Below are 26,553 nucleotides of genomic sequence, written 5' to 3'. Positions count from 1 at the left end.
GGCGCCCTCCTCTGAGAACATACATAACGGATTTATTCCAATTGATCATGTATCCGAAGAGTCTCCCGTAGGAGTCACATATGTCCAGTATACGAGATATGGAGTGTCTAGGGGCCATGTAGAGAAGAACATCGTCTGCATACAGGGAAATACGATCTTCACACCCCTGAGTCGAGCAGAGTCCGCAAATTACCGGATCCTGACGTATCCAGACCGCCAAGGGCTCCAGCACTAGGGCGAAAAGAAGTGGTGATAGCGGGCAGCCCTGTCTCGTACCGCGGTTCAAGGGAAACTCATTGGACTTATGCCTATTAGCCACCACATGGGCCAGGGGATTGGTGTATAGTAATCGGACCCAAGAGCAGAATCTTGGTCCAAACCCCATCTTTGTGAGTATGGCAAACAGGAAGGGCCATTCGACCGTGTCAAAGGCCATTTGTGTGTCAAGAGATAATATAATGGCGTCTTCTTGTATGGCGTTGAAAGCTGACTTTTCATTAAAATACCCCCCAACCAACAACAGAGCATCTGGATGATACCATATCAATTTTTTTTCACTTCATTGACTAGATTCAGCAGTTCACACTCAGGCAGGAGGTGAATCAGAGGATCGTACACATTAAGACAGATCATTTGCTTTACCCCTTAGCATTAGTGAACAAATAAATTAGGAAAGGAAGGACCCACACACAGGTAGTTTGGAGCTTCGTTACTTTCCTCCCACAGCGGACAGATACCAACATTAGCAATATTAGCAATCCACCCACTGCTCATCCTCCTGATGAGGCCTTAGCATTTTAGACTCTAGCAACAAACCCCTCCACTACAGTGCACTTCAACAACCAGGTTTCTTAGAGGAACAGTACTGGGTAATTTTTTTAAGATGTCGCTATGGTTTTCCATTTCTGTAAATGATTTAAAACCATGTACATTCCATACCAGGACAAAACCTGGCAGTGGATGCCCTGACTCCTACCAGTCGATTTCCTCAGCACCAGCACCACTCCAGGGAGGAACATAGCGATCATGGATGTCTTTAAAGGATTGTCTATCCATTCACTAGGGGATAACCCCTCACTACTATGGGCGCTTTCCCTACGGGTCTCATAGAACTCTGGGGGGTAAGACAGAGCCCTCAAGTCCAGGGCTCTGTCATTATGAAACGTTATAGTAACTATTCTTTCCATCGACCCATCTTGTTCCCACCGGGCCTGTCCAAGACCTGTTCCCAGGGGTCTAGCAAGGAAAATCCGATTATGTTTTAACCATCCATGTTCACATAAAAATGGGGTTGTCTTGGTGTAATAGCCCTCCCTGGTTTGCCAGCAGGTTCAAGCATTGCCCCACTTCCTTCACAGAGACTAATGGCATTTGCCGCTATGGCTGAACCGGAAGCTTCCACTAAGCTCTTCACCTCCTAAGAAGCAAGCAGTGCACTGGTCAGTTCTTCCCCTCCAACCTTCCTGAAGCTAGCTAGGTCCTTTGAGGAAGGAGGCTGTACCCCAGAAGAGTATTAATACACTGTTATCTCAAGTGCACCTTGGAAACCATGGACAAATCCAAGTTATTCCTGAAAATAATTGTCCAGGGAGTGGTATTAACTGACGTATACTTAGTTATTCCTGAAAGTAATGGTCTTGGAAGCGATGTTGACTGATATATAGTAATTGCTGAAGGTAATTGTCCTGGAAGCGATGTACTACAAGCAGGTAGTTAACGTAACATAGTTATACAGTTATTCGTACACATGATCCTTTTTCTTTTCACAAAGTCCGATGTGATTCACTTCTTTTTATACATGACATCTCAAAGCTACATCCACTATATTGTTTCCACTTTTTCAGTCAATCCAGGACAACCATGCCACAGGTGGGTGGGTCTAATTCCCCCATAGGGGGGGTGCAGGGGGACCCTCAATACGCATTCCATTTGTCCCAAATTTCCCCCCATTTTTTGGGACACCCCCTCCCAACATATGCGGATTTCTCTGCCACCATACACCAATCCATGTCGCGGTTCCTTTCCCCTACGGTCAGCAGTTCACTCGCTCCCCATCGGCGGATGACATTACGCTTCGCTACTATCAGGCCCAGGGTGACCAAAATCCGTTCTGGCTGCCCCAGGTCGGAATCTTTCCACACATTCAGTAAACACAATTTTGTGGTAGGTGTTAATTCTATTCCCATTATTTCTGTTATACAAGCAACCGTGGCTTCTCAATATGTTTGGATTCTTTGATACTCCCACAGAATATGAAAGAACGACCCCACCTCCCCACAGCCTCTGTAACAGAGGGTGTCTGTGTTCCTGCCCATTTAATGTAGTGTGTTGCAGAAAATGTATGCCCTGTGAAGGATCTTGAGTTGGATCAATCTAAAACGGGCCCGGATGGCCACCTCTTTAGGGGATGCCAGGATTTCTGGCCAGTCATCTTCCTGTAAGTCCCTGAAGTCTTGTCCCCAGCGTTCTCTCAGGTTAGTCCCCGTCTCGGGCATGTTGTTAGTAAGTTTTGATACACCAGTGATATGGCTTTGCGAGTGAGGTGCTCTTCAAGGAGTCTAGACTCCAACGGTGAGGAGTCAGGTATTGACTCACTCCGGGGAACTACTGTTCGTATGGCATGTCAAATCTGGAGGTACCGGAAGAGTTCAGAGGGGGCTAGTACTGTTGCAATTGTTCCAAGGATTTCATGTCTACCCCCGTGTGCAAGTGTCCCACCCTTGAGATCCCGATTAAGTCCCACTTATCAAATCCTGCTATCGACCCCATTGTGCCCAATTTCTGAGAATACCATAGAGGTGTTGCTTTTGTCTTTCCACCCCAGTTTAGCCAGTGTTGAGTGCCAGACTTTGACTGTTAATGCTGTGGGGCCCTCCACCGGGAAACGCCTCAGGTCTGTATATAGTGCCTTGAGGTACCCTCTCGGCTAGAGATTTAGGCAGTCCATTCTGTAGGCAGGTTCCAAGGGTGGCTGATAAACCCACTAGTTTATTGTTACAAGTTGAGCTGCCCGATAATAGGACTGTAAATGTGGCAGTGCAATTCCCCTGTCATACCAACTACGAGTCAGTTTGTTGAGGGCGATTCTGGGGGACCCACCGTCCCACAGTAGCATTCAAACTGCTACATCTATTGAGTTGAAAGATGACTTGGGTACCGGGAAGGGAGTATTTTGTAGCATATAGAGAAATCTTGGCAGTGCCATCATTTTGAATAGGGCCACTCTGTCCAGAAAGGACAGAGGGAGGGCCTGCCAGTGCTGGATGTCATTTTGGAGTCTAGATAGGGGGCTCAATAGATTTCGGGCATAAAACCGAGTCGGGTCTGTAGTAACAAAAATCCCCAGATATCGAAACCCCTCCGATACCACTGGGGCCCCGCACTCCGGTGGGAGAGTGGGCCATTGGCCACTGATCACAAACACCAGAGATTTGGACCAATTCATTGTATACCCTAAATATTTTCTAAAAGAGCTAAAGATGTTCAATATCCTGGCGATTGAGGCGAGGGGAGAGGTCACATATAACAGGATATCATCCGTGTACATTGATACGCTATCCTCCCAATCCTCAGTCCATCGGAGGCCTCGTACTATAGGGTCCCCCGAATCCAAGATGCCACTGGTTCCAGTATCAGCGCAAATATCAGTGGGGACAGCGGGCAACCCTGCCTCGTGACCCTCCTCAGCTGGAACGTTTTAGATTTTCTCTTATTGACCACCACCTGAGCCATGGGTCTCTCATACAGGAGTCCAAGCTAGGACAAGAAGTGCCGGCCAAATCTCATGCGGCTCAGCACAGCTAATATTCGCTAAAAGAGCTAAAGATGTTCAATATCCTGGTGATAGAGGCGCAGGGAGAGGTCACATACAACAGGATATCATCCACATACAGCGATACTCTATCCTCCCAATCCTCAGTCCATCGGAGGCCTCGTATTATGGGGTCCTCCTGAATCCAAGATGCCACTGGTTCCAGTATCAGCGCAAATATCAGTGGGGACAGGTGGCAACCCTGCCTCGTGCCCCTCCTTAGAGGGAACGTTTTCGATTTTCTCCCATTGACCATCACCTGAGCCATGGGTCTCTCATACAGGAGTCCGATCCATGACAAGAAGTGCGGGCCAAATCCCATGCAGCTCAGCAAGGCAAACATATATGGCCGCTCTATGGTGTCAAACTCCATACGTGCATCAAGAAAGAGAATTGCTGCATTTTCTTGTATCATGTGGTCCCTTCCCAACACTCCATGCAGGCGTCTGATGTTCATCACCGTGCAGCAACCCGGCATAAAGCCCGATTGATCCGGATGGACCAATTTCTGTAGCAGTGGGAGCAGCCTTAGAGCCAGTAGTTTTGCTAAAATTTTAACTTCTGTGTTAAAGAGGGATATGGGCCGGTATTAGGCGCAATCATCCCTGGGCTTGCCATCTTTATGTATCACTACTATGGTACCCAACTTTTGGTCGGCCAGGAGCCCACCATTTGTTCTGCTTTCCTCGAACATTACCAGGAGATATTGTACCGCTGTAGATGCTGTACATTTGTAAAATTCTATTGGGAGCTCAGGGCTCGGAGCACCTGTGTTACTTCTTCTTTCGTAATTTCAGTTTCCAAAAATTGCTTTTCTTCCGTCGCTATAAATGGGAGCAGAATATCTGTTAAGAACTCTAGGGAGTCTTTATGGATTGCCTTCAACTATGCGGCATAAATCCCAGAATAATGGTTTACAAGGCCTCAGCGATCTCCTCTAGGTCTCGTAGGACCTCTATAGCCTTTAGCATAAGTTGTGGCACCCACCGATTTGCCCTGTCTCACTGATCTAGCCACGCCAGTAGCTTCCCTGTTTTATCGCCCACCTCATAAACTCGGTGTTGTGGCGCCCTAACTTTATTTCTGGCCTCCTCCGTCATCCAGTCCGAATAGTCCTGTTTGAATTTTAATGTGTGCTGCAGATTGTCATCCCCTCCGTGAACTATTTGGAGTTCGAAGTCCAGTATTTCCTGCTCCAGTTCTGTCAACTTCGCCCTTATTTATCATTTACGCCCTGAAATCAATTAAATGGCCTGTCCCCGGACTACCATTTATATGCCTCCCATATTGCCTGGGTTGAAGAGTGGATGTTTTCCCGAAAGTAGTGGTCAGTTGCAACTGTTATTTCCCTACTAATTGCAGGTACTTTTAAATACCATGGATTAATCGGAATTGGGCCTGAGGCAAGCTGTGTCCCTGTCCTATATCTCATCCATATGGGAGAATGGTCCGAGATCCCCAGTGTCATATGTGTCACATCTGTGAAATAGTGGAGGTGTGGAGGTGCGAAGCCAGAGAAATCAGGTGGTCAATTCAAGATCGACTCCCATGCACCCCTGAATGGAAAGTATATTCCCGCTTGTTAGGATTTACTGCCCTCCAGATATCTATGAGGCCCAAAGCCTCTAGAAACCGCACCAGTCGTTTTTGTGCATGCTCCGGGGCCCTAGCCGGTAAGTGGTCCAGATGTACACAGCTCGTCATGTTGAAGTCGCCCCCCATGAAAAGACGTCCCACCCGTAGTTCTAACATCAGGGACCCAAGGTGGATTCTTTGAGGGTTGGAGGGACATAAATCGAGGGCACATTCATCCACCTCTCCTGCCCAAGTCCCCGTGAGTCCTGCATATCTAGCCAGTCTATCCGACCACGTTTTCCCACTCTCCAGTGGAGGTTTTTCTTTAAAAGGATTCCTGTACCCCTGGATCCCGATGTTTACCCAGCGTGTACCTTCATTTCATATCCTCCCCGATTGAGGGCCACACATGTGTTCCCCAACAGGTGTGTGTCTCCTGCAGAAGCACTACGTCCGGTGCATGCCTTTTTATATATTGCAGAACTATACCTCTTTTAATTTGATTTCCCAACCCCTTTACATTCCAGGTCATTAACTTAAGTTCCACAGATGATTGCCCCATCATGCTTAGGTGGGTAATACTGTAACATGGACACACGCGTTGTTACAGTCGGAGCTTTCCTTACCGCAGCCCATACAAAGGTGTTCAGATAGGTTGCTAAGCTTAGATCATGCATAACTACTGTCACTACTTGTTCAGTCAAACATGGAAAAAACCATAGCCAACATGCCATAACAATTTGAAACCCTCTTTTCCCTACCCCCCTTGGATCCCTCTGCATCAGCCAAAAGTCTTGGAGTAACAATCAATTGTGATCTCAACATGAGGTCCCGAATAGGATCAGTAATATCAATTTGCTTCTACCAATTGAGAAAAAGAAGAAAGATCAGAATATTTCTCACTCAGGAAGACCTGATCCAGGTGGTTCTTGCCATGGTTATGTCTCATATTGATTAGGCCAATTCTCTTTACTTTGGCATCTCGCTTTACTTGGCCAAACGTCTACAACTGGTATAGAACCAGGCAGCAAGACTGATTTTTCAGCAACCTAGGCAACATGTTACCCCCACATGAGGAAGCTACACTGGCTCCCTGTCACACAGCGTTGCACCTTTAAGGTATGCTGTCTCATCTTCAAGTCTCTAAATGGAAGTAGCCCTAAATATGTGGATAGTCTTATCGAAAAGCACTTACTTATGCGCAACCTGCGCTCGGCCCACAAGCACTTTCTGTCAAGTCCCTCTTCCAAACTGAAGCATCTGGGTGGCGCTAGGTTTGCTGTCTTAGCTCCTAGATATTGAAACTCTCTCCCCTTTGAAATTCGTTCCTGCACTGACCTTCTGAGCTTTAGGAAGCTCCTCAAGACCTGGCTGTTCAGAAAAGCCTATGAGTATATCCCTAGGGCTTTGGTACCTCTCAGAGTAGCGTCATGAAACCAATCTGGTGTACGAGTGCTTTATAATTTTTTTTAACATAACATCCCTCCCACCCTGCCAGATGGATCCCCAATTGCCCGCCCCCCCAACTCAGCAGAGAGCCAGTCGACCTCTCCCAACATAACTGACTTAGGAAACATTAGCCCGCCAGCCAACTCTCCCCTCCCATCCTCCGCCCACCCCACCCCACTTTGTTGGATTTTTCCCCCTCCCATGCACAAGGGACCACCTCCCTATGAAGCATACTAACGATTCTTCCACCATTATACGTTCACGGACCCCAAGACTATATGCAGTTCTGCCGCTCGTCATGAGCGCTCTAAAGGTACGGGACATGGAGGTTGTCTCTCTTTCAGTTCAACTTTTCGTACAACTCCCCCCACCTGCCACACCCAATTCACTATATCATATGCCTCACTTCAGTCTGTTCATGCTTCCTCTCCAGACTCTACGTTCTCTGTTGCTGGGGCCACCTTTTACTTCACCATACTCCTATGTCTTTCACATTGAGTCTTTGTTCCAGGGTCCTCCACCGTCCTCCAGCCATTGAGCCACTCCCACACAGCCTTCGGAGTGGTAAAACACCAGGCCTTCCCTTCCGATTCCACCCGTAGATGTGCCGGAAACAACATGGCGTATTTCACACCCTTGTCTCTCAGTGCTTTTTTCGCTGACATAAAGCTCCACCAAAGCGCCTGGGTTTAAAGGGTGAAGTCCGGAAAAAATTAATCTGGGAGTTGTGGAGCAGCACTGGTGGGGCTAAATGAGCATTTTGAAGGATTGCGTCTCGGTCTTTTTAGTTAAAAAGATGTGCTATCATGGGTCGAGGTGGCGCTCCCAGCCTGAGGCGTCCACCCGGTACCCTGTGAGCCATCTCCACAGAGAAGAATTTGGAAAGCCCTTGTGGATGAAGCTGTTGCTGAATAAGGTTTTCAACAAATAGATCAGGTGTTTGCCCTTCTGCTTGCTCCGGGACTCCAAGAATGCGGACGTTATTGCACCGCGATCTCCCTTCTTGGTAGTCCAGTCTCACTACCAGAGTCGAGTTAAGCGCTTGAATTTCTTTATTTTGGCCCTTAAGTGCTGTGATGTCCTGCACCTGTGATTTAGTAGTATTTTCCACCTCTTGTACTTTCGCACCTATGTTGCGTGGGTCCGCTAGGATCATCAACACTTCTGTTGAAACAGTGTCCAAGTCTCTAGGGCAGTTTGCACTCTTTTAAATTGCAGACATTACATCATTGAGAGAGAGAGAAGGTCCATCCGCCACCCCGACTCCGGGGGGGTGGGCATTCATGAGGGTTCTCCTTTACCTCCACACTCCACTGAACTTGCCTTAGTTTTGTTTGTTGTGAGGCCTTCATGCTTTTCCCTCCTGTCATGATGTGGTGCAGCCACTATTGGGTAGAGCGGTCAGTGCAGTCCGGCTACTGAGGGAACTGCTGCCGCCAGCCAGGGATCAACTAGGTACTCCCCGCGGCCTGTCAGGTTGTCCCTTTCGCACTCTGTTTAGTCCTCCGCTTCCAATCTGGTGCACCGCTGGCTAATCCTCTCTCACTCTTCCAACCACAGGGTCTTTACAGAATCTTTACAGAATCTCTGTGTCCCAGAAAGCTGTACCAGCGCCTACGGTGATGTGGGGGGGGATTTTACAGGCCACTCCGGACAAGCAGGAACTAGTCCTAGTCTCCACAAATGCTTGCACTTAAGTGGGCCCCCTCACCCCAGAGTGTTCAGAATCTGCACACCAATCTGGGGGTGTATAATTGCTGGATCCCCCGCTTCTACCACTATACTGAAGACTGCAGCCCTCTGGGGCCGCTCCTCTTCCTCAATTTGATTGGGGTCTCTCCCGGTCTGTACCTGCTTTTCCTTTTGTCAATTCTTGCTGCTTTTTAAGTTGGGGCCCTTCCCGCTTCTGCTGCGCTGTTTTTGTTGTTGTGAGGGGCCGCAATACACACTACCACGGAGCCGCCAGGGCTCCCTCGTGGATGCGAGGTTCCACTTTCCCGGTGCCACCGCCAGCGTCCGGCACCTCTCTCTACTCGAGGCCGGTGCTTAGTGCGATAGACCGGCTCATGAGCAGCCTCCCGTCCGCGCTATCCTCCGCTGCGCTCTCCTCTTTTGCTGTTTCTATGTGTGCTGCTTTCTGCAGCACACATAGAAACAGCAAAATGCCATTGATTGTTTCTGTGCAGGAAGGTGCCCCTTCCTCTCAGCAAACCAGCTGTGTGGGGCTTATTGGGGGTACCTGATGGGCTAGTTTGCCCCCAGGGACTCTCAGGATTTAAGGGGACTTAATCCCCCAACCCAGAACACGCCAGGAGGTGTGTTTGGAGAGTGGTGATGAAAGGGGGTGTGCCCTGTGTCCACCTGTCGGCTATCCCACTATCTGGGGCATACTGGAGGTATCAGGTAGGCTAGTTGGCCCCTAAGAACCCCCAGAAGTGAAGGGGACATTAATCCCAATCCAAGAGCATGCCAGGAAGTGCGTTTGCAGAGTGGTGGGGAAAGGGGGCGTGGCCTGCTATGAGAACTTAGCAATCTTGCTTTGTGTTACTTACTGGAGGTATTAGGAGGGGTAGTTGGGCCACAAGGTTGACCTTGGGGGCCAACAACCCCTCCTGTTACCTACAGTAATTCCCACACAGTGGAATTGCTAAGAGGTCTTCAGAGGTCACGCTCACCTTTCACCACCACTCTGCAAACGCTCCTCCTGGCAGAGTACTGGTTGGAGGATAAAGTCCTCTTTACTCCTGAGGGATTTTGGCAGCCAAGTAGCCCTCCTGGTACCTCCTGTAAGTTCTACGCAGCAGAATTCCTGAGTGCTGGTCGGAGGCCCAGGTCCCTTTCTGCACCACTCTGCAAACACAACTACTATCTTAGATTTAAAAATGAGCATTTAAAAAACCTTTGAAATTCTTTGATAAAATCATAGGTTTCAGGGACGTTATAGTTAGTAATTAGCATTTTTTTTAAAACCTTAAAAATTAACTGAAAAATCATCGGTTTCAGGGATGTTATAGTTAGTAATTAGCATTTAAAAAAACCTTAGAAATTCACAAAAAAACATAGGTTTCAGGTACGTTATAGTTAGTTGGACATTTCACTCGTACAAAAACCAGAGAAATTCAGCCGTTATAGTTAGTTAAGCTATGCACTGCTGATGATGTCACATATTACATCACTCATGACATGGTCAGTGACATCACTGATGATATCACCGATGACATCTCAACTGACATCTCTGATGACATCACTGATGACATCATCCACTTAATATCTGATGCACCTCATCACACCATAATATAACCTTTCATACACCTATTCTAAAATACAGACTACCATTCTCAAAACCATACACACACCAATTCCAGTTAGTACATACCCACTAACTGATTCCTAGGTCTATACACACATTCACTCACCCATACAGTCACTCATACACACAGTCACTCATCAATACAGCCACTGATACATGCACTCATACACCTATACAAATACTCACACACCGCCACTCACCCATAGCGTTACACACCTAGTCAGTCACCCAAAGAATCAATCACACTCCGATTTACTCATTATGCAGTTATACACACACCACTGAGACATCCATTCACTCACCAACACAGCCATACACATACCCACCTACCCATACAATCCCTCACAGATGCACTCATGAATCCATACACCCAGTGAATCACCCACTCACACATCCATGTAGGGAGTCACATACCGCACACCCACCCACAAATAGACTCAGGCACTCATACAGGTACTTAGACAACCAATCATTAACCCATATAGACAGTCATGTAGGTACTCACCAATCCATGCAGCCACTTACACACCAACTGAAAGACTGATACAGACATTTACACAGATTAGTCACTAACCCATGCATTCACTAAGACACGTTTAATCACTCACTTATACAGTCAGTTACGCGCCTACTAAATCATCCATTCAGACACTCATATACCAACTCATTCTTAATTACACCTTGGCGTATGTATATATATGTATAAAACATACTTAACCTTTTCAGAAACACACAGTCACCAGTCACTGGATGATGTCATCAGTGATGTCATTTGAGATGTCATCAGTGATGTCACTGACCATGTCAGGAGTGATGTAATATGTGACATCATCAGCAGTGTATTGCGGGGGTGCAGGTAATAGTTAGCTCAACTAACTATAACGGCCAAATTTGTCTGGTTTTGTACGAGTGAAATGTCCAACCAACTAACTATAATGTCCCTGAAACCTGTGGTTTTTTTCAGTGAATTTCCAAGGTTTTTTAAATGCTCATTTCTACCTATAACGTCCCTGAAATAAATGTTTTTTTCAGTGAATTTTTAAGGTTTTTTAAATGCAGTAGCAGCTTCCCACCCCCCAGCGCCTTGAGACCCTCACGGGTATGTAGTGCGCTTTACAAATGCTATGATTGATTGATTGATTGATTGATATGTGTTAGTCTCTGTATGAATAAGTGAGCGGGTGTGTGTATAACTGTATAGGTGAATAAGTGGAGTGGCTCTGTAATTGACTGTATCTGTGAGGGACTAGGTGTGTGATTAGCTTTATGGGTGACTGCCAGTGTCTTAGTGGCTGTATAGGTATATCAGTGGATATATTAGTGACTGTATTGGTCAGTGAGTTGGTTATAAACGGCTGCATAGGTGAGTGTGTGCTTGTGTCAGTGACTGCAGAGGTGAGTATGTGTTAGTATCTGCATGAATAAGTGAGTGGGTGTGTGTACAACTGTATAGGTGAGTAAGTGGCAATGTGATTGACATTATGAGTGAGTGAATAGATGTGTGAGTAGCTCTGTGAGTGACTGACAGTCTGTGAGTGGCTGTATGGCTTTATGAGTGGATACATCAGTGGCTGTATTAGTGAGTGAGTGAGTTTGTGTATGTGTGGCTGTATGGGTGACTGAGTGGATGTGCGTGTAGTCCTATGAATCAGTAACTGGGTGTGTAAGTACGGGTATGGGTGTGCAATGGTTTTGAGAATGCTAGTGTGGAATTTGGAGTGGGTGTATGAAAGGTTATATTGGGGTGTGAGTGGGTGTGTCAGAGATTCTGTGGATGATGTCATGAGTGATATCATCATTGATATCAATTGATTTGTCATCAGTGATGTCACCTACCATGTCATGAGTGATGTAATATCTGAGGTCATAAGCAGTGCATTTAGGGGGCACAAGTTATAGTTAGCAGAGCTAACTATAACTGCCGAATTTCTCTGGTTTTGGTAGGAGTGAAATGTCAGCCTAACTATAATGTCCCTGTAACCTTAGGTTTTTTTCGTGAATTTCTAAGTTTTTTTTAAATTACATTTCCTAGCTATAACATCCCTGTAACCATTGTTTTTTTCAATGAATTTCAAGTTTGAAAAAAAATTATATTTCCTAATTGTAGCATCCTTTTTTTTTTAAGTGAACCTCTACGATTTTTGTGTTTTCTTTCTATAATTTGATATTGTGTATTATATTTATATTATATACCACTCACTTTTTGATTTGGTATGTGTTTACCAGAAAGTACATTAATAACTGGCTTTATTTTTAACAATTTTGTGAGTCGGCAAAACATTGTTGCATTTAATGTGGACAATAGGTGATCAGTAAATGTATTTCACATACTGAAAAATACACTTAAAGAAATCTTTTAAATAAAGTTTAAGTTGAAATATTCAGTAGGATATTGTTGTAACTTGTCTTTCCGAGCAGTAGGATATTGTTGTAACTTGTCTTTCCGAGATTAATTTAGGAGAAAACCACAATTACAAAAAAAATGTATGTTTGTGACTACCGATGTAATTGCGGTGACATCAGTAGTCACGGAGAGCCAGCAGTTTATACAAAGTATAAATCATATATATAGACATATTTCTACAGTAAATTTAACAGTAGAACTTTATATGTGTACTTTTTAAACTCATATTTTTGTGGTGAGTTTCCAGAAAAATCATCTACAAACACTATTGTCCGCTTCCGCGAAGACAGCGGAAGTCGTGATGACTTCGGCAATCGTGATCCCCCCTGGATAGGTCACGAAAACCGAAAACAAAAGCAGATATTCAATGACCACCAACACATCCAAAAATAATATGTTAAAAAATCTATTCTGAAAATTGCCCTAAGCATGTTTAAACTCATATTTTTGTACTAAGTTTCTTTAAAAACAATTTTTTGGACCTATTTTCCATTTTTGCTGTTTTTCGAGACATCGCGATAACATTGTTAACCACAATGATTGCGCCTTTTCCATAAAGTGAAAACACATATATGCACACATATTAAGTGGTTTTACAGAAGTCTGGACGATTGCAGATCATATATGACAATCCATGCTTTTATCTAAACTATTGATGCATTGTGTCTTTTATGATTTTATAAATCAAAATAAAGACTTTATTGACTGACTGACACACATATTACAGTTTTTTACACACTAGGGGTTTATCATTGTGAACTTCAAACTCATGTTTTTCTAGTATATTTCTAGAACAACCATCTCTGAATCCTATGTTCCATTTTTGCTGTGACTCCGGAGACGGCGATGACGTCGATAATCGCGATCCCTGTGTACATGTTGCGAAAACGGAAAACAAAAGCAGACATAAAATGGCCACCACAAACACATCCAAAAATTATAACTATATAATTAGTTCCAACCATCACAGAATATAACTCAATGTATAAATAACTCTATAAAAACATTTATCAAAATCTCAATATCTCTATAACAATGCGTATTAATGATTCACTGATATATTATTTTATATTTTCACCAATATTCGCGATGACGTTTATAGTCGTGATGTCCCCGCGATGGTATATGGGAGGTCCACATCATCATCGCGAATATCTCGTGCGATTATAACAATTTTGAACACATAACTTGTTTCACTAACACCTCCACCTTTACTCTGACCCCTTATATTAGCTATTTCAGAAATTTTCATCCCCGGTAACCAATATCATTAGATACAACGGCAGCCAAATCTTTCTGTTCAGGTTGCATCCAGCCAATCAGAGTATTCCTGTTGATGCGTGGATTTGCCATTTATCACAAAACCTTTGCGAAATATCCATGGCCAGAGTTATCACTATAATTTTAAACTTTTATTTCTCAACAACTACTGAACTGTTTTACACCAAATAAACAAACAGTACTTCCTTGAACTGACATTTAGCTCCATGCCAAATTTGGTGTCAGTCCATTCAATGGTTTGGCTATAGGAGTGGCTAAATGTTCCTAAGGGAATTAACATTACAAACGCAACCTTAATTTGCGCCCCAAATTCTTAGTCCCCACTGCGCGGTTCACCCCCACACTTTCCATAACAATAGAACCCACCTTGACACTTTTTTGGTAAAATTTCATGAAGATTGGTCAAACAAGTAACGACGCCAAAGTTATAGCCAAGTCAAAAAAAGCTTTTCCTTTGGAAAGTAGGTCCTAACTATAACTACCTACTGGCGACCACCAGTAGGTAATATATATAGGTAATTATAGTTAGCTCCCAGTTTCCATAGAAAGAGTATTTTTTGTTTCGTCAATAACTTGTGCATTGTTTAATGATTCCTTTGCGCAATTTTTAAAACTAATGTGACACTCACTTTAGCTGCTGTCTTGAAAGTTCCATGCCGATCTGTCAAGTGGTGGCCGACAAAAAGGGGGGGGTCCCAAAACACATTTTCCCCATGTTAATTCCTATAGTGATTTTAGGCATGAATACAGCCCGAACTACTGAACGGAATTACACCAACTTTGGCAGAACGGTAGCTGTTGGTCCAGAGAGCGTTTTTTTGTAAATTGGCATACATTTGTTCAGTAATTTTGGAAATATTAGGGGAAATAGAAATTTGTATATAGAGGGATGCGTATCCTCTGAGAATCTGACAGTCTCCAAGCTGAAATGTGATTCAACCAGAAAGTGCTGGCAGCCATCTTGGGACTTGTCTGAAGCTCCCACCAATCATAAGCAAACATAGCTCCGCTTTCTGCAAGCCAGAGCTGTCAAACAAATCTAGCTTGCAGAAAGCGAAATATCTGTTTCTTTACTTGCAAAGGTGCGTGCTGGGATACGGATCAAAACATTGCTCCTGTAAGCAGGGCTTTCTCATGCAGCTCCCTGCTTGCAGAAGCAATGCTGGCACAAGTCAGGAGCTGGCTGAGAGCACAAGGGCCTTGAGGGTCTCCCCGCTGGCCAGGAGAAAGAAGAGAAAGATTCAAAAGAAAGGCCAGAAACTAGCAGAAGTAGGCAAAATAAAGGCCAGCAACGTACAGAAAGAGGCAAAATAGATATCAGAATCGAGCAGAAAAAGGAGAAATAAAGGTCATCAATGAGCAGAAAGAGGCAGGATAAAGGTGAGAAACAAGAAGAAAGAGTCAAACAAAGGTCAGAAGTGAGCAGTAAAAAGGCAGAAAATAAGAAGAGAATGAGCAGAATTCACTCAGGCACTCATACATCCACTCACAGAACAACTAAGATACTCTCACCCCCACTCACAGACTCAGTAATTCACCCATGCACCCTCTTACAGAATCACTCATACTCTCTCTCACACAGTCACAGATCTACTCAGAGACTCACACCCCAACTAACAGACCTACCCAGAGACTCACTCACCCACTCACAGACCAACTTAACTTGGAGACTCATGCACCCACTCACAGACCCCCTTAGACACTCATGCAGTCACTCACAGACTGACACACTCATGGAGGCACTCACAAACCCACTTAGACACTCTCACACCCACTCACAGACCTACTTAGACACTCACACACCCAGTGAGACAATTATGCAGCCAATCCCAGACCCATTCAGACACTCACACACCCAGTTACACACATTGAGACACTCACGTACTCACTTACACACACACTGAGAAACTCATGCACTCAGTCTAAAAGGTTACACATTACAGTTAGGAAATAAAATTAAAAACCTTAGAATTTCACTTGAAAAACAAAGGTTACAGTGATGTTATTGTTAGGAATTAAAAATTTTAAAACCTTAGAAATTCACTTAAAATAAAGGTTACAGGGACGTTATAGTCAGGAAATAGAATTTAAAAAACCTTAGAAGTGCACTTGAAAAAAACAAAGGTTACAAGGATGTTATAGTTAGAAATTAGAATTTTTAAAAACTTAAGAAATTCACTGAAAAAAATCAAAGGTTGCAGGGACAGTATAGTTAGGAAATAGATTTTTAAGACCCTCAGAAAGTCACTAACAAAACGAAAGGTTACAGGGACGTTATAGTTAGGCTCAGATTCATAGAAATTCAGCCGATATATTTACCTAAGCTAACTATAACTTATGCTCTGGCAATGCACTGCTTGTGACTTTATATATTACATTACTCATTACATGGTCAGTGACATCACTGATGACATCATTGATGACATCTCAAATTACATCACTGATGGCATCATCCAAACTTCACTTTACCGCATATTGGTCTATAAATTAATATTGTATTAGAGGCCTGACAGCAAGTACAAAATAGCTAAGGAGATAATCAGCCATCATTGATACCATCACAGATGAAGCTCCCTTAGCTGTAGAAAGTATGTATTTTCTGCAACGTTGACCATATACCATACACTTTACAGCTAGCACAGTTCACAATAACAATCATCCACAGATATATGGGAAGCCCTCATTGAGTACGGTGTTGAATCTGTATACAACTGTTCAGAGAAAGCCAAAATAGTGAATGCCAATTCAAAAACAAATGCCCTACTACGGACTGCTTTTATCTGTATAAAACCGCTGACACACCAAAGTTACATAAAGAAATACAGACGATATCAGTAAAGAACTGAGGGGCATATTATCAAAAAACGGCATTACAATTATCGCATCTTTAGCGGCAGAAAACTGCAGCTAAAGCGGCGATAATGGGCTTGATAATATGCCCATGAGAATTCCCATAGAAGCCCATGTTCTGGTGTCAACATGGGCTTCTATGTAAATTCTCTGCGGCATATTATCAAGCCCATTATCGCCGCTTTAGCGGCAGTTTTCTGCAGCTAAAGCGGCTATAATTGTAACGCAGTGCTTGATAATATGCCCCAAAGTACCATAAACAGTTTTTACTCTATGGAGGGAGTTCATTCTTAGCACACTGTTTTAAAACAGTGAAATTCTCATGAGAAATACACCACAGAGTATTGAAAAGAATCTACTCGAAAGAGTGTACATTCTATGCAACATTTGTCAAAAAAGACACTAAACGCTAAGAATAATCAAGCTCTGAAGCTACTAAAGATCATACTACCTGCCCCTTCATACTGTGGAGAAAACTTTACAGATAGCCCATCTTCTGCAACAAAACAAGCACACGTTCAGAGGTTAGTACCTGTGCACACACTCTTCTTTGTTTCGTATAAATTATCATGCACACACAATTTACTTTAATACCTCAAGGCTTCTTTGAAAAGTTAGCATCTACTACAAAGAATCTTTCTCCTGTTGGAAACTTTTTCTGCAGAACCAATAAGTTGTGAGGAGCAGAGCTATGTTGCAGGAATTTGTTCAGTGCTTTGCGTTTGGATGAATGCCTAGTGATCCCCAACAGGAAATGTTGTCTGAGTGCCTGCACTGTTGTTTCTGTGGCCTCAGTCAGAGTTTCTGCCACTTTTTCCTAATATGCAACCTTTCACAGGCATGACCATACCATGTGTATGAATGTAGCCGTGGGGGTGTCACACCGGGGACATGTATCCGAGGAGCCTGAATACATCCTAGCTATTCTGTGAGGTGTAAGATAGGTGTTGTGTAAATAATTGAATTGGGTTAATTTGAGTCTTGCGTCAATTGCGTTGGTCCTAGGGTTCGTCAAGCATTTTGTCCATTGTTTGTCAGTCAGTGTTAGTAATAGTTCTTCATTCTAGTAAGTCTGCAAAGTCGTCAACTTAGGGGTCCTGTCTTGGCGTAAAGAGGAGTAGAGCATTGTGATTGCCTGGCAAGCTGTGCCGTAAGTGAGAAGCGTTTGGAGGAGTTCAGATACTTCTGTATCCTCATGTGTGTTTTTCCATATCACTCATAGCTGGTTTGTTAATGTAGCATACAGTAAGAAAGAGCCTGGGGTATCCCATACTCATCTACTAGTGTGTCAAATGTAATAAGTATATAGTCAATGATCATGTCCCCCCAAGTTGCAAGCCCTACGGTTGTCCATTTTATAATTTCTGGTCTATGACCGTGCCCAGTGTAACACGGGGCCAACCAGAGTGGTAAAGCCATTGCATATGGGAGTGGAGGATATATCTTATGTACATATTGGTACCAGGAAAGCTTGGCCATAGTCATCAGTAGGTTACCTGGCCTTTTCCGTATCACGGTCTCAGTACAATGAAGCCATTTTAGAACCATATTTGAGTGAGCTGCATTTGCCCAGGGCCCCAATTGAGATATGCTTTGACCTGATCCATCGCATTGGCCACCGTAATTGTGCAGCTGCATAACAGTTTTCATAGCTTGGGGCTCCCAGGCCTCCCTAAGATAGTGGTGTGTACAGTTTCGTTCCTGCCTTTACCCCATATTAGTACTGTTAGTAGTGACCTCAAGTCTTGAAAGAATTTCCGAGGTATTTGTACCAGGAGGGCTGCGAAGAAATTAGGCAGTCTCAGCAACAAGCGTATTTTGGCAATGGTGATGAGACCCATAGGGGATAATGGTAGTCCTGTCCAACACTGTATGGAGGATTTGGCATTGGTCAGTACTTTGCCCAAATTTCCGTCCATTAGGTCTGCGGGGAGTGATATACTTGAACGTCTGAGTATTTGAACATATCACAGTAACAAGGCAATGGAGTGAATGGGAGTGCCCTCCGCAGTTCAGGATTCAGGTAAGTCAGTGGGAATAAGAGTGACTTGTCCCTGTCAACTTTTAGGCCTGAGACTGTTCCAAATCGTTTTAATAATCTCATCAGCTCTGGTGGGTTCATTGCATTGTCCCATAAATATATTTGCGCATCGTCAGCGTATAGTGATACAGTTCCCAGCCCATGACAGTGCTTATCAATTAAAAGTGCAGCGGCATGACATGGCTTACCTTGACATGTTTTTACGTCTCAACTATAGACAACTGTAGGTATCTTTTGCCAAAAGATCTGTTGTGGAATGAACCAGACTTAATGGGGCTTTGTGCCGGGCAATTGTGCACCATTCGTTTACTTTCCTGTCGCTCTCATTTGTTTGCTTCTTATTGAATGGCTTTCCTTCTTCGTTTTTTGTTTGTTCCTTATGAATTTGATTAGATGACACATTCTTCCACTGCTCACATCCGGGGAACTTCTTTTTTTCATTTTCTTTCAGCACTCCATCAGAGTGCAAGTGTTTTTAGCTCTCTCCCTTGTGTGCTGCTTTGACCCTTAAAAACACGCCCACCTGCACATGCTCCATGTTGCTTTCTCCTCTCCCTAAACCCATCTACTCTGTTGTTTCCCTAGCCCTGGCTTGTTTTTGTATTTTTTTTACTCTCTCTCTCTCCCACTTGAAGCTGCTCTTTCGCTTCCTCGCTCACTACCCCATGATGGCTTTTCTCCAGCTGCCCCAGTAATGCTTCCCCACGGCCCCTTCCTGGTTTTATCTTTTGTCCATTATTTTTCAGGGCACAGCAGCTGTCATTTGCTGCTGGATTGCTCATTTTCAAAAAGCACTTTCGCAAATAAATAAATGATTTTTTACAAAAATTCATTGTACACACGCTGTAGCACACAAATGACTGGGCTGTTTTTACACTTATTCGCTCGGTAATACAAACATTCTTCAAAGCCCCTACAATGAGGTGACGGTACTGCCACCAGCCCCACTCTAAAAGTAGTTTCTGTTCCATAGGGTAAGTACAGATGTGCTATTCTCATCTGCACATCTATTTTCGTCGATTAGCTGCATATCGTCAAGGAACGCAGATGTTGAGGTAAGTACAGTAAATCTATACTTATCTATAAATAAGTACCTTCGTAATATTCTTGGCAGCGGATATTTTGTCTACAACCCTTTTGTAGCACAATATTGCAGTCCCAAACATTACTGAGTCCCTACGGTTTAGTAACCATGGAGCACATGCAAAAAAGAGAAGACAGACTTCTGTGGACACTCCTGATAGTAGAGTAGGCCAAGTTAAAAATATGACAACATAATTAGCGTCATTTTGGTAATTTTGCATTACGCTTGTTATGTAAAATTCCTAAAATTATGCCATTACTCCATGTTACATCATTATGTGCCATTTATAGTAAACATTTACAGTGAATGCGACATTCGTAGTAAAAATTGACTTGTGAATGCAAAATAACAACTCAATGCCAGTAGCTGTTGTGTATAGTCCTTTTGGTTTTTAGCACTTTTTTTTTTACAGATTGTGTCCTGAGTCACAAATTGACAAGAGGGTGTATTTTGCTCTAAAATAGTTCTCAAAATTATAGATGGCATTTTACTTAAATATGCATAATTTTGTGTGAAAGAAATAATGAAAATTTTCAACACCCCTCCAAATGTGTAGGATTGTAAAATAGGAGAATTTGATTTAGCTTCCTCAATGCAGCAGAGCTTCACAAACTTGAAAATCTGCTAAAGGGTTGTTGTGGTGAAAACAACAAAGGGGCATATTATCAAGCACGGCATTAAAATTATCGCTGCTTTAGCGGCAGAAAACTGCAGCTAAAGCGGCGATAATGGGCTTGATAATATGCCGCAGAGAATTCCCATAGAAGCCCATGTTCTGGTGTCAACATGGGCTTCTATTGGAATTCTATCAATCAATCATGACATTTGTATAGCGCGCTACTCACCCGGAAGGGTCTCAAGGTGCTGGGGGAGAGGGGTCCGTTACTACTCAAAAAGCCAGGTCTTGAGTTGCTTCCTGAAGGAGAGGTGGTCCTGGGTTAGCCGAAGGTGGATGGGGAGGGAGTTCCTTGTCTTGGCTGCCATGTAGGAGAAGGATCTTCCTCCGGCGGTGGCTCTGTGGATACGTGGGACGGCGGCGAGGGCGAGGCTGGTCGACCGTAGCTGGCAGGTGGGCGTGTAGAAGGTCAGGCGGCTGTTGAGGTACTTGGGGCCCAAGTCGTGGAGAGCCTTGTGTGCGTGGGTGAGGAGTCTGAACGTGATCCTCTTGCTGACAGGGAGCCAGTGCAGGTCTCTCAGGTGGCCGGTGATGTGGCTGTGTCGGGGCATGTCCAGGACGAGTCGTGCGGAGGCGTTCTGGATGCGTTGGAGTCTTTTCTGAAGTTTGGCTGTTGTTCCGGCGTAGAGGGTGTTTCCGTAGTCCAGTCAGCTGGTGACGAGTGCCTGGGTAATCGTCTACCTGGTTTCGGTGGGGATCCATCGGAAAATCTTTCGGAGCATGCGCAGGGTGTTGAAGCACGATGATGAGACGGCGTTGACTTGTCTGTCCATCGAGAGGGAGGAGTCCAGGATGAAGCCCAGGTTACGTGTATGGTCCATTGGCTTGGGGGTGGTGCCCAGGACAGGGGGCCACCAGGAGTCGTCCCAGGCGGAGGGCGATGATCCCAGGATGAGGACTTCCGTCTTGTCTGGGTTCAGTTTCAGGCGGCTGTTCTTCATCCACTCGGCGACGTCTTTCATCCCTTCGTGTAGGCTTGTTCTGGTGGTGGCTGGGTCGTTGGTGAGGCAGAGGGTCAGCTGGGTGTCGTCGGCGTAGGAGATGATGTTGAAGTTGTGTTGGCGTGCGATGGCTGCGAGGGGGCTCATGTAGACGTTGAAGAGGGTGGGGCTGAGCGAAGACCCTGTGGCACGCCGCAGATGACTTCGGTGGCCTCGGATCTGAACGGGGGGAGGCGGACTCTCTGGGTTCTTCCGTCGAGGAACGAGATGATCCACTCCAGTGCCTTCTCTTGGATTCCGATGTCGCTGAGGCGCTGCACTAGGGTGCGGTGGCAGACTGTGTCGAACGCTGTGGAGAGGTCCAGGAGGATGAGGGCCGCTATTTCCCCGTTGTCGAGCAGGGATCTGATGTCGTCAGTGGCTGCGATGAGGGCTGTCTCGGTGCTGTGGTTGGCTCAGAAGCCAGACTGCGAGTTGTCGAGGGATCCGTTCGTCTCGAGGAAGGCAGCAAGCTGTCTGTTGACGGTCTTCTCGATGACTTTGGCAGGAAAAGGGAGGAGCGAGATGGGGTGACAGTTCTTGAGGTCGGAGGGGTCCGCTGTTGGTTTCTTCAGGAGGGCGCTGATTTCGGCGTGCTTCCAGCTTTCCGGGAAGGTGGCGGTGTTGAAGGAGGCGTTGATGATGTCCCGGAGATGGGGTGAGATGATGGAGTCGGCCTTGTTGAAGACGTGGTGGGGGCAGGGGTCGGTTGGGGATCCGGAGTGGATGGTGTTCATCGTGCGGGTGGTGTCTTCGGTGCTGACCGTGGTCCAGGCGCAGAGGGTGGTGGTGGGGGGCGTTGGTTCGGTGGTTGGGTGCGAGGTTGGTGCGCCGAAGCTGTTGTGTATTTCGGCGATCTTGCGGTGGAAGAACGAGGCAAGTGAGTCGCAGAGGTCTTGTGAGGGAGTGATGTCGTTGTTTCCGGTGCTGGGGTTGGAGAGCTCTTTGACGATGCTGAAGAGTTCCTTGCTGTTGTGGGCGTTGTTGTCCAGACGTTCTTTGAATGCTGTCTTCTTGGTGGTGAGGATCAGCTGGTGGTGTTTGCGGGTGGCGTGCTTGAGGGCAGTCATGTTGTCTGTGGTCTGGTCTTTGCGCCATGTTTTCTCGAGGGTGCGGCAGTTCTTCTTGGAGTTCTTAAGTTCGTCGGTGAACCAGGAGGCTTTCTTGCTGCCGGGTCTGCTGGGAGGGGTCTTCAGAGGTGCGAGGACATCTGCGCTGTTGGTGATCCACCGTGTGAGGTTGCTGGCTGCTTCGTTGGGGTTCGTTGTGCTGGTGGGAGGGTTCTGGCTGAGGGAGGTGGTGAGCTGGTCGGCGGTGATCTTGTTCCAGTTCCTGCGAGGGACCTGTTGCGGGTGGTGGTGGGTCGTGGTTCTTCTGAAGCTGAAGTAGATGCAGCTGTGGTCAGTCCAATGTAGTCCGGTGGAGTGGCTGAAGGAGATGTGCTTGCTGGAGGAGAAGACTGGGTTAAGCGTGTGGCCAGCGTAGTGGGTGGGGATGTTCACCAGTTGCTTGAGACCGAGGTTGGCGAGGTTGTCCAGCAGGGTGGTGGTGTTGCTGTCCTTGTTGTTCTCCAGGTGGAAGTTGAGGTCCCCTAGGAGGATGTAGTCAGCGGAGGGGAGGGCGTGCGGGCTGATGAAGTCTGTGATGTCTTCGCTGAATTGTGTGCGTGGTCCCGGGGGTCTGTAGATGAGGGTGCCTCTGAGTGTGGTCTTGGGGTCGGTGTGTATCTGGAAGTGGAGGTGTTCGGCGGTGGTGAAGGTGTCGTCGGAGCTGGTCGTGATGCGGATGGTGTTCTTGTGTATGATGGCGATGCCTCCTCCAGTTTGGTTGACGCGGTCCCTCCAGGTGCTCTTGTATCCGTCCGGGATGGCGATGGCGGGCACTGAGGAGGCGTTCATCCAGGTTTCCGTCAGGAAGGCGACATCTGGCGATGTTGTGTCGAGCAGGTTCCAGAGTTCGACGGCTTGTCTGTGGACGGAGCGGGTGTTGAGCAGGATGCACTTGAGGTGGTTGCTGCTGGTGCTTGGCTTCGCGGGTGCGGTGCAAGTCCAGAGGCAGGTGAATTTGCAGGCTTGGCAGGTGAAGGGTCCGTGTGTGCGTTTCGGGGTGGCTTGGTAGCAAGCGGGGGTTCGGCCGGCGTTGAGTGCGTTGAGGGTGGCGGCGTCGTAGGTCCGTCGTGTGGTCTGGCATCGGGGAGGACCAGGGGTCCTGGCGCTGGGCGTGGACCAGGCGCGGACGGCCGTAGACGGGCTTGCCTTTGGCGCACCTTCGGCGCACAATCGGCGTGCCCGCTGCACGTGAATGGCGTAGTGGGAGGGGTGGAGTGGGAGGGAGGAGCAGCTGGGATTCAGGAGCGGGGTGGCGCGTGGAGGGGATCGGGGTACAGAAGGCAAAAGGGGGGGCGGGGCCGCAGGGGAGCAGCGGCAGGGAGCGGGGAGGGCGAGAAAAGACGGAAAGACGGCGAGAACGAAACAAAAACAAGCACTGGTAGCGAGCAGGTAGAGGCAGGTAGGGAGACCGGGCACACTCACGGAGAGCCGCGCGGCGGGTGGAGCGACCGTCACCGACCAGGGTCAGGTCAGGTCACAGCTCCCCATCGCGCTGGAACACCTTAAGTATCCAGAGGGAGGGAGGAGCAGCTGGGAGGCGGGAGCGGGGTGGCGCGGGGAGGGGATCTGGGTACAGAAGGCAAAAGGGGGGGCGGGGCCACAGGGGAGCAGCGGCAGGGAGCGGGGAGGGTGAGAAAAGACGGAAAGACGGCGAGAATGAAACAAAAACAAGCACTGGTAGCGAGCAGGTAGAGGCAGGTAGGGAGACCGGGCACACTCACGGAGAGCCGCGCGGCGGGTGGAGCGACCGTCGCCGACCAGGGTCAGATCAGGTTCTCTATTGCATATTATCAAGCCCAATATCACCGCTTTAGCAGCAGTTTTCTGCCGCTAAAGGGGCGATAATTTTAACGCCGTTCTTGATAATATGCCCTCAAAATCTTCTTGTAGGGGAAGTGTTTTCCCGCAGAAATTACTTGAGAAGGAAAATCTTGATGCTTCAATTTTCAAATGTGTAAAAGTTGTGAACGTCACCAAACTTTACAAGTAGAACTTTCATTTTTGAGAGCCCTACGCCTATAAACCTGACATAGCCCAATAACAGATTCCGGGCCATATTATCAAGGAACGGCGATAACAGCGATAATGGGCTTGATAATATGCCCTTGTGAATTCCCATAGAAGCCCAGGTTCACACCAGAACATGGGATTCTATGGGAATTCTCAGCGGCATATTATCAAGCCCATTATCGCCGCTTTAGCGGCAGTTTCCTGCCGCTAAAGCGGCGATAATATTATCGCCGTTCCTTGATAATATGACCCTCCATTCTTAATGCATCCACACCTCCTCTCCTTCTGTCCCATGCAACTCTGGATCTGTTAAAAAAAACAAGCACTGGATAGCAATGGGTGTCGCCTCCCATCATCCCACACTGTCACCTTACCCAGCCCATCAGACTGAGGTCTCCTCTTCCTCCCCCTGGCGAATCTGTCTTCTCTGTTTCCTATCTAAAGTCCACTCAAGTACCCGCCACCCCCTGAAGTTGTGTAACATTTTGCAGTCCTCAGACAACCAGGTATACATAGTACCACATAAAGCAATGTAATTCTTCTCTCTCTATGCAGGAAGTGGCCAGATCCAGTTGTGGCAGTTCCTGCTAGAGCTCCTCTCTGATCGCGCCAACATGAATTGCATCACATGGGAGGGCACAAACGGCGAGTTCAAGCTGACTGACCCTGACGAGGTGGCACGCCGCTGGGGCGAGCGCAAGAGCAAACCCAACATGAACTATGACAAGTTGAGCCGGGCTTTGCGTTACTACTATGACAAAAGTATCATGACCAAGGTTCACGGCAAGCGCTATGCCTACAAGTTTGACTTCCACGGCCTGGCGCAGGTGTGCCAGCCCACCACCGCCGCCACTGAGCATGCTCTCTACAAGTTCCAAGGCAACCTGGCCCCACTGCCATTCTCTGGAATTTCCAAGCTGAACCTGATGACCTCAGGTGTGACCCCCACCAGCTTTTCCTATTGGACAGGATCTGCACCGGCTCTGTATCCTAGTCATGGGCTTCAGCCGTCAACACCCTTCAGCGCTGTGTCAGCCTCACACCTGGGCACAATCAATTCCATCAGCAACATGAGCAGCCACTACCACTAGGGGGCGCCAGCATTGACTATTTCATGGAGATTTGTGAGACACAGTGTGTACTGAGCCATGGGGGACATTTCTTCAGGGGGCAGTGCTTTCTGTACCTCATCTAGGGCAAAACAAGCAATGCAACCTAAATAATGCAGAAAATCAAAATGCCCTACTTATCCCTCTTTGGACTTTAGCATTGGTGCACTGGTTCTAATTTTTGCTTTCTGTGCAACCTTTTCCTCTTCCTGCTTTGTTAAAATCATTCTTTTAAGGAGCAGTTAAAAAAAGCTGCGCACCTTTGATTTTCAGAGCACTTTAGCGGTGGAGAAAAAGTTTTTTCGGAGGGTTTTTCTTAGATGTTCATGATGTGTAATCTGTAGAATGTCTCAAAACAGTGAAAGACACTTAGGGGCAGATTTATGTTAACTGGCGCATCCCTGCATATCAGCAGGGATGCGCCAATTATTATGCGCCACAGGTGCGCCACCATGGATGCGCCGCATTTATAATGCGGCGCACCATGGGGCAAAAACGGCACAGATGCGTGACGCATCTGTGCCGTAAAAGTGGCACATTGCTGGAGTTGCGTCGCAAGCGCGACGCAGCTCCAGCAATGTTCTGGGGGGCCCTAACTGTACAATGCTGCGTCAATCCTTACGCCTGCTTCAAGCAAGCGCAGGGTTTTGACGCAGCATGGGCCTAAAAGTGACTGAGTGAAATCTTGTAGATTTCACTCAGCCACTTTTAGGAGGCGTTCCTGCGCCGGAACGCCCCCACCTGCCCTGGAACGCCTACATGTGGCGCAGGGCTTTACAACGTGACGCATCTCCCAGATGCGTCACGTTGTAAATACCCCGCACCATGGCGCAGGATTTGCGCCGCTGCTGCGTCACAAAAGTG

General features: G+C 46.5%; 1 protein-coding gene across 1 annotated transcript in view; it reads left to right on the top strand.

Annotated features, from left to right (window-relative positions):
• Positions 1-26,061, top strand: part of FEV (FEV transcription factor, ETS family member) — a 56,465-nt gene extending 30,404 nt beyond the window's left edge. Inside the window, exon 3 of the mRNA XM_085646981.1 lies at positions 25,136-26,061. Within this exon, the coding sequence (XP_085503107.1) occupies positions 25,136-25,671 (536 nt within the window). The 3' untranslated portion in view covers positions 25,672-26,061. The remainder of the gene's footprint in view (positions 1-25,135) is intronic.
• The last annotated feature ends 492 nt before the right edge of the window (positions 26,062-26,553 follow it).

The sequence above is a fragment of the Triturus cristatus genome, chromosome 3_2, assembly GCF_964204655.1.
Source record: "Triturus cristatus chromosome 3_2, aTriCri1.1, whole genome shotgun sequence".
Taxonomy (NCBI): domain Eukaryota; kingdom Metazoa; phylum Chordata; class Amphibia; order Caudata; family Salamandridae; genus Triturus; species Triturus cristatus.
The sequence above is the reverse complement of the archived record's forward strand: the minus strand, read 5'-3'. Positions and strand labels throughout refer to the sequence as shown.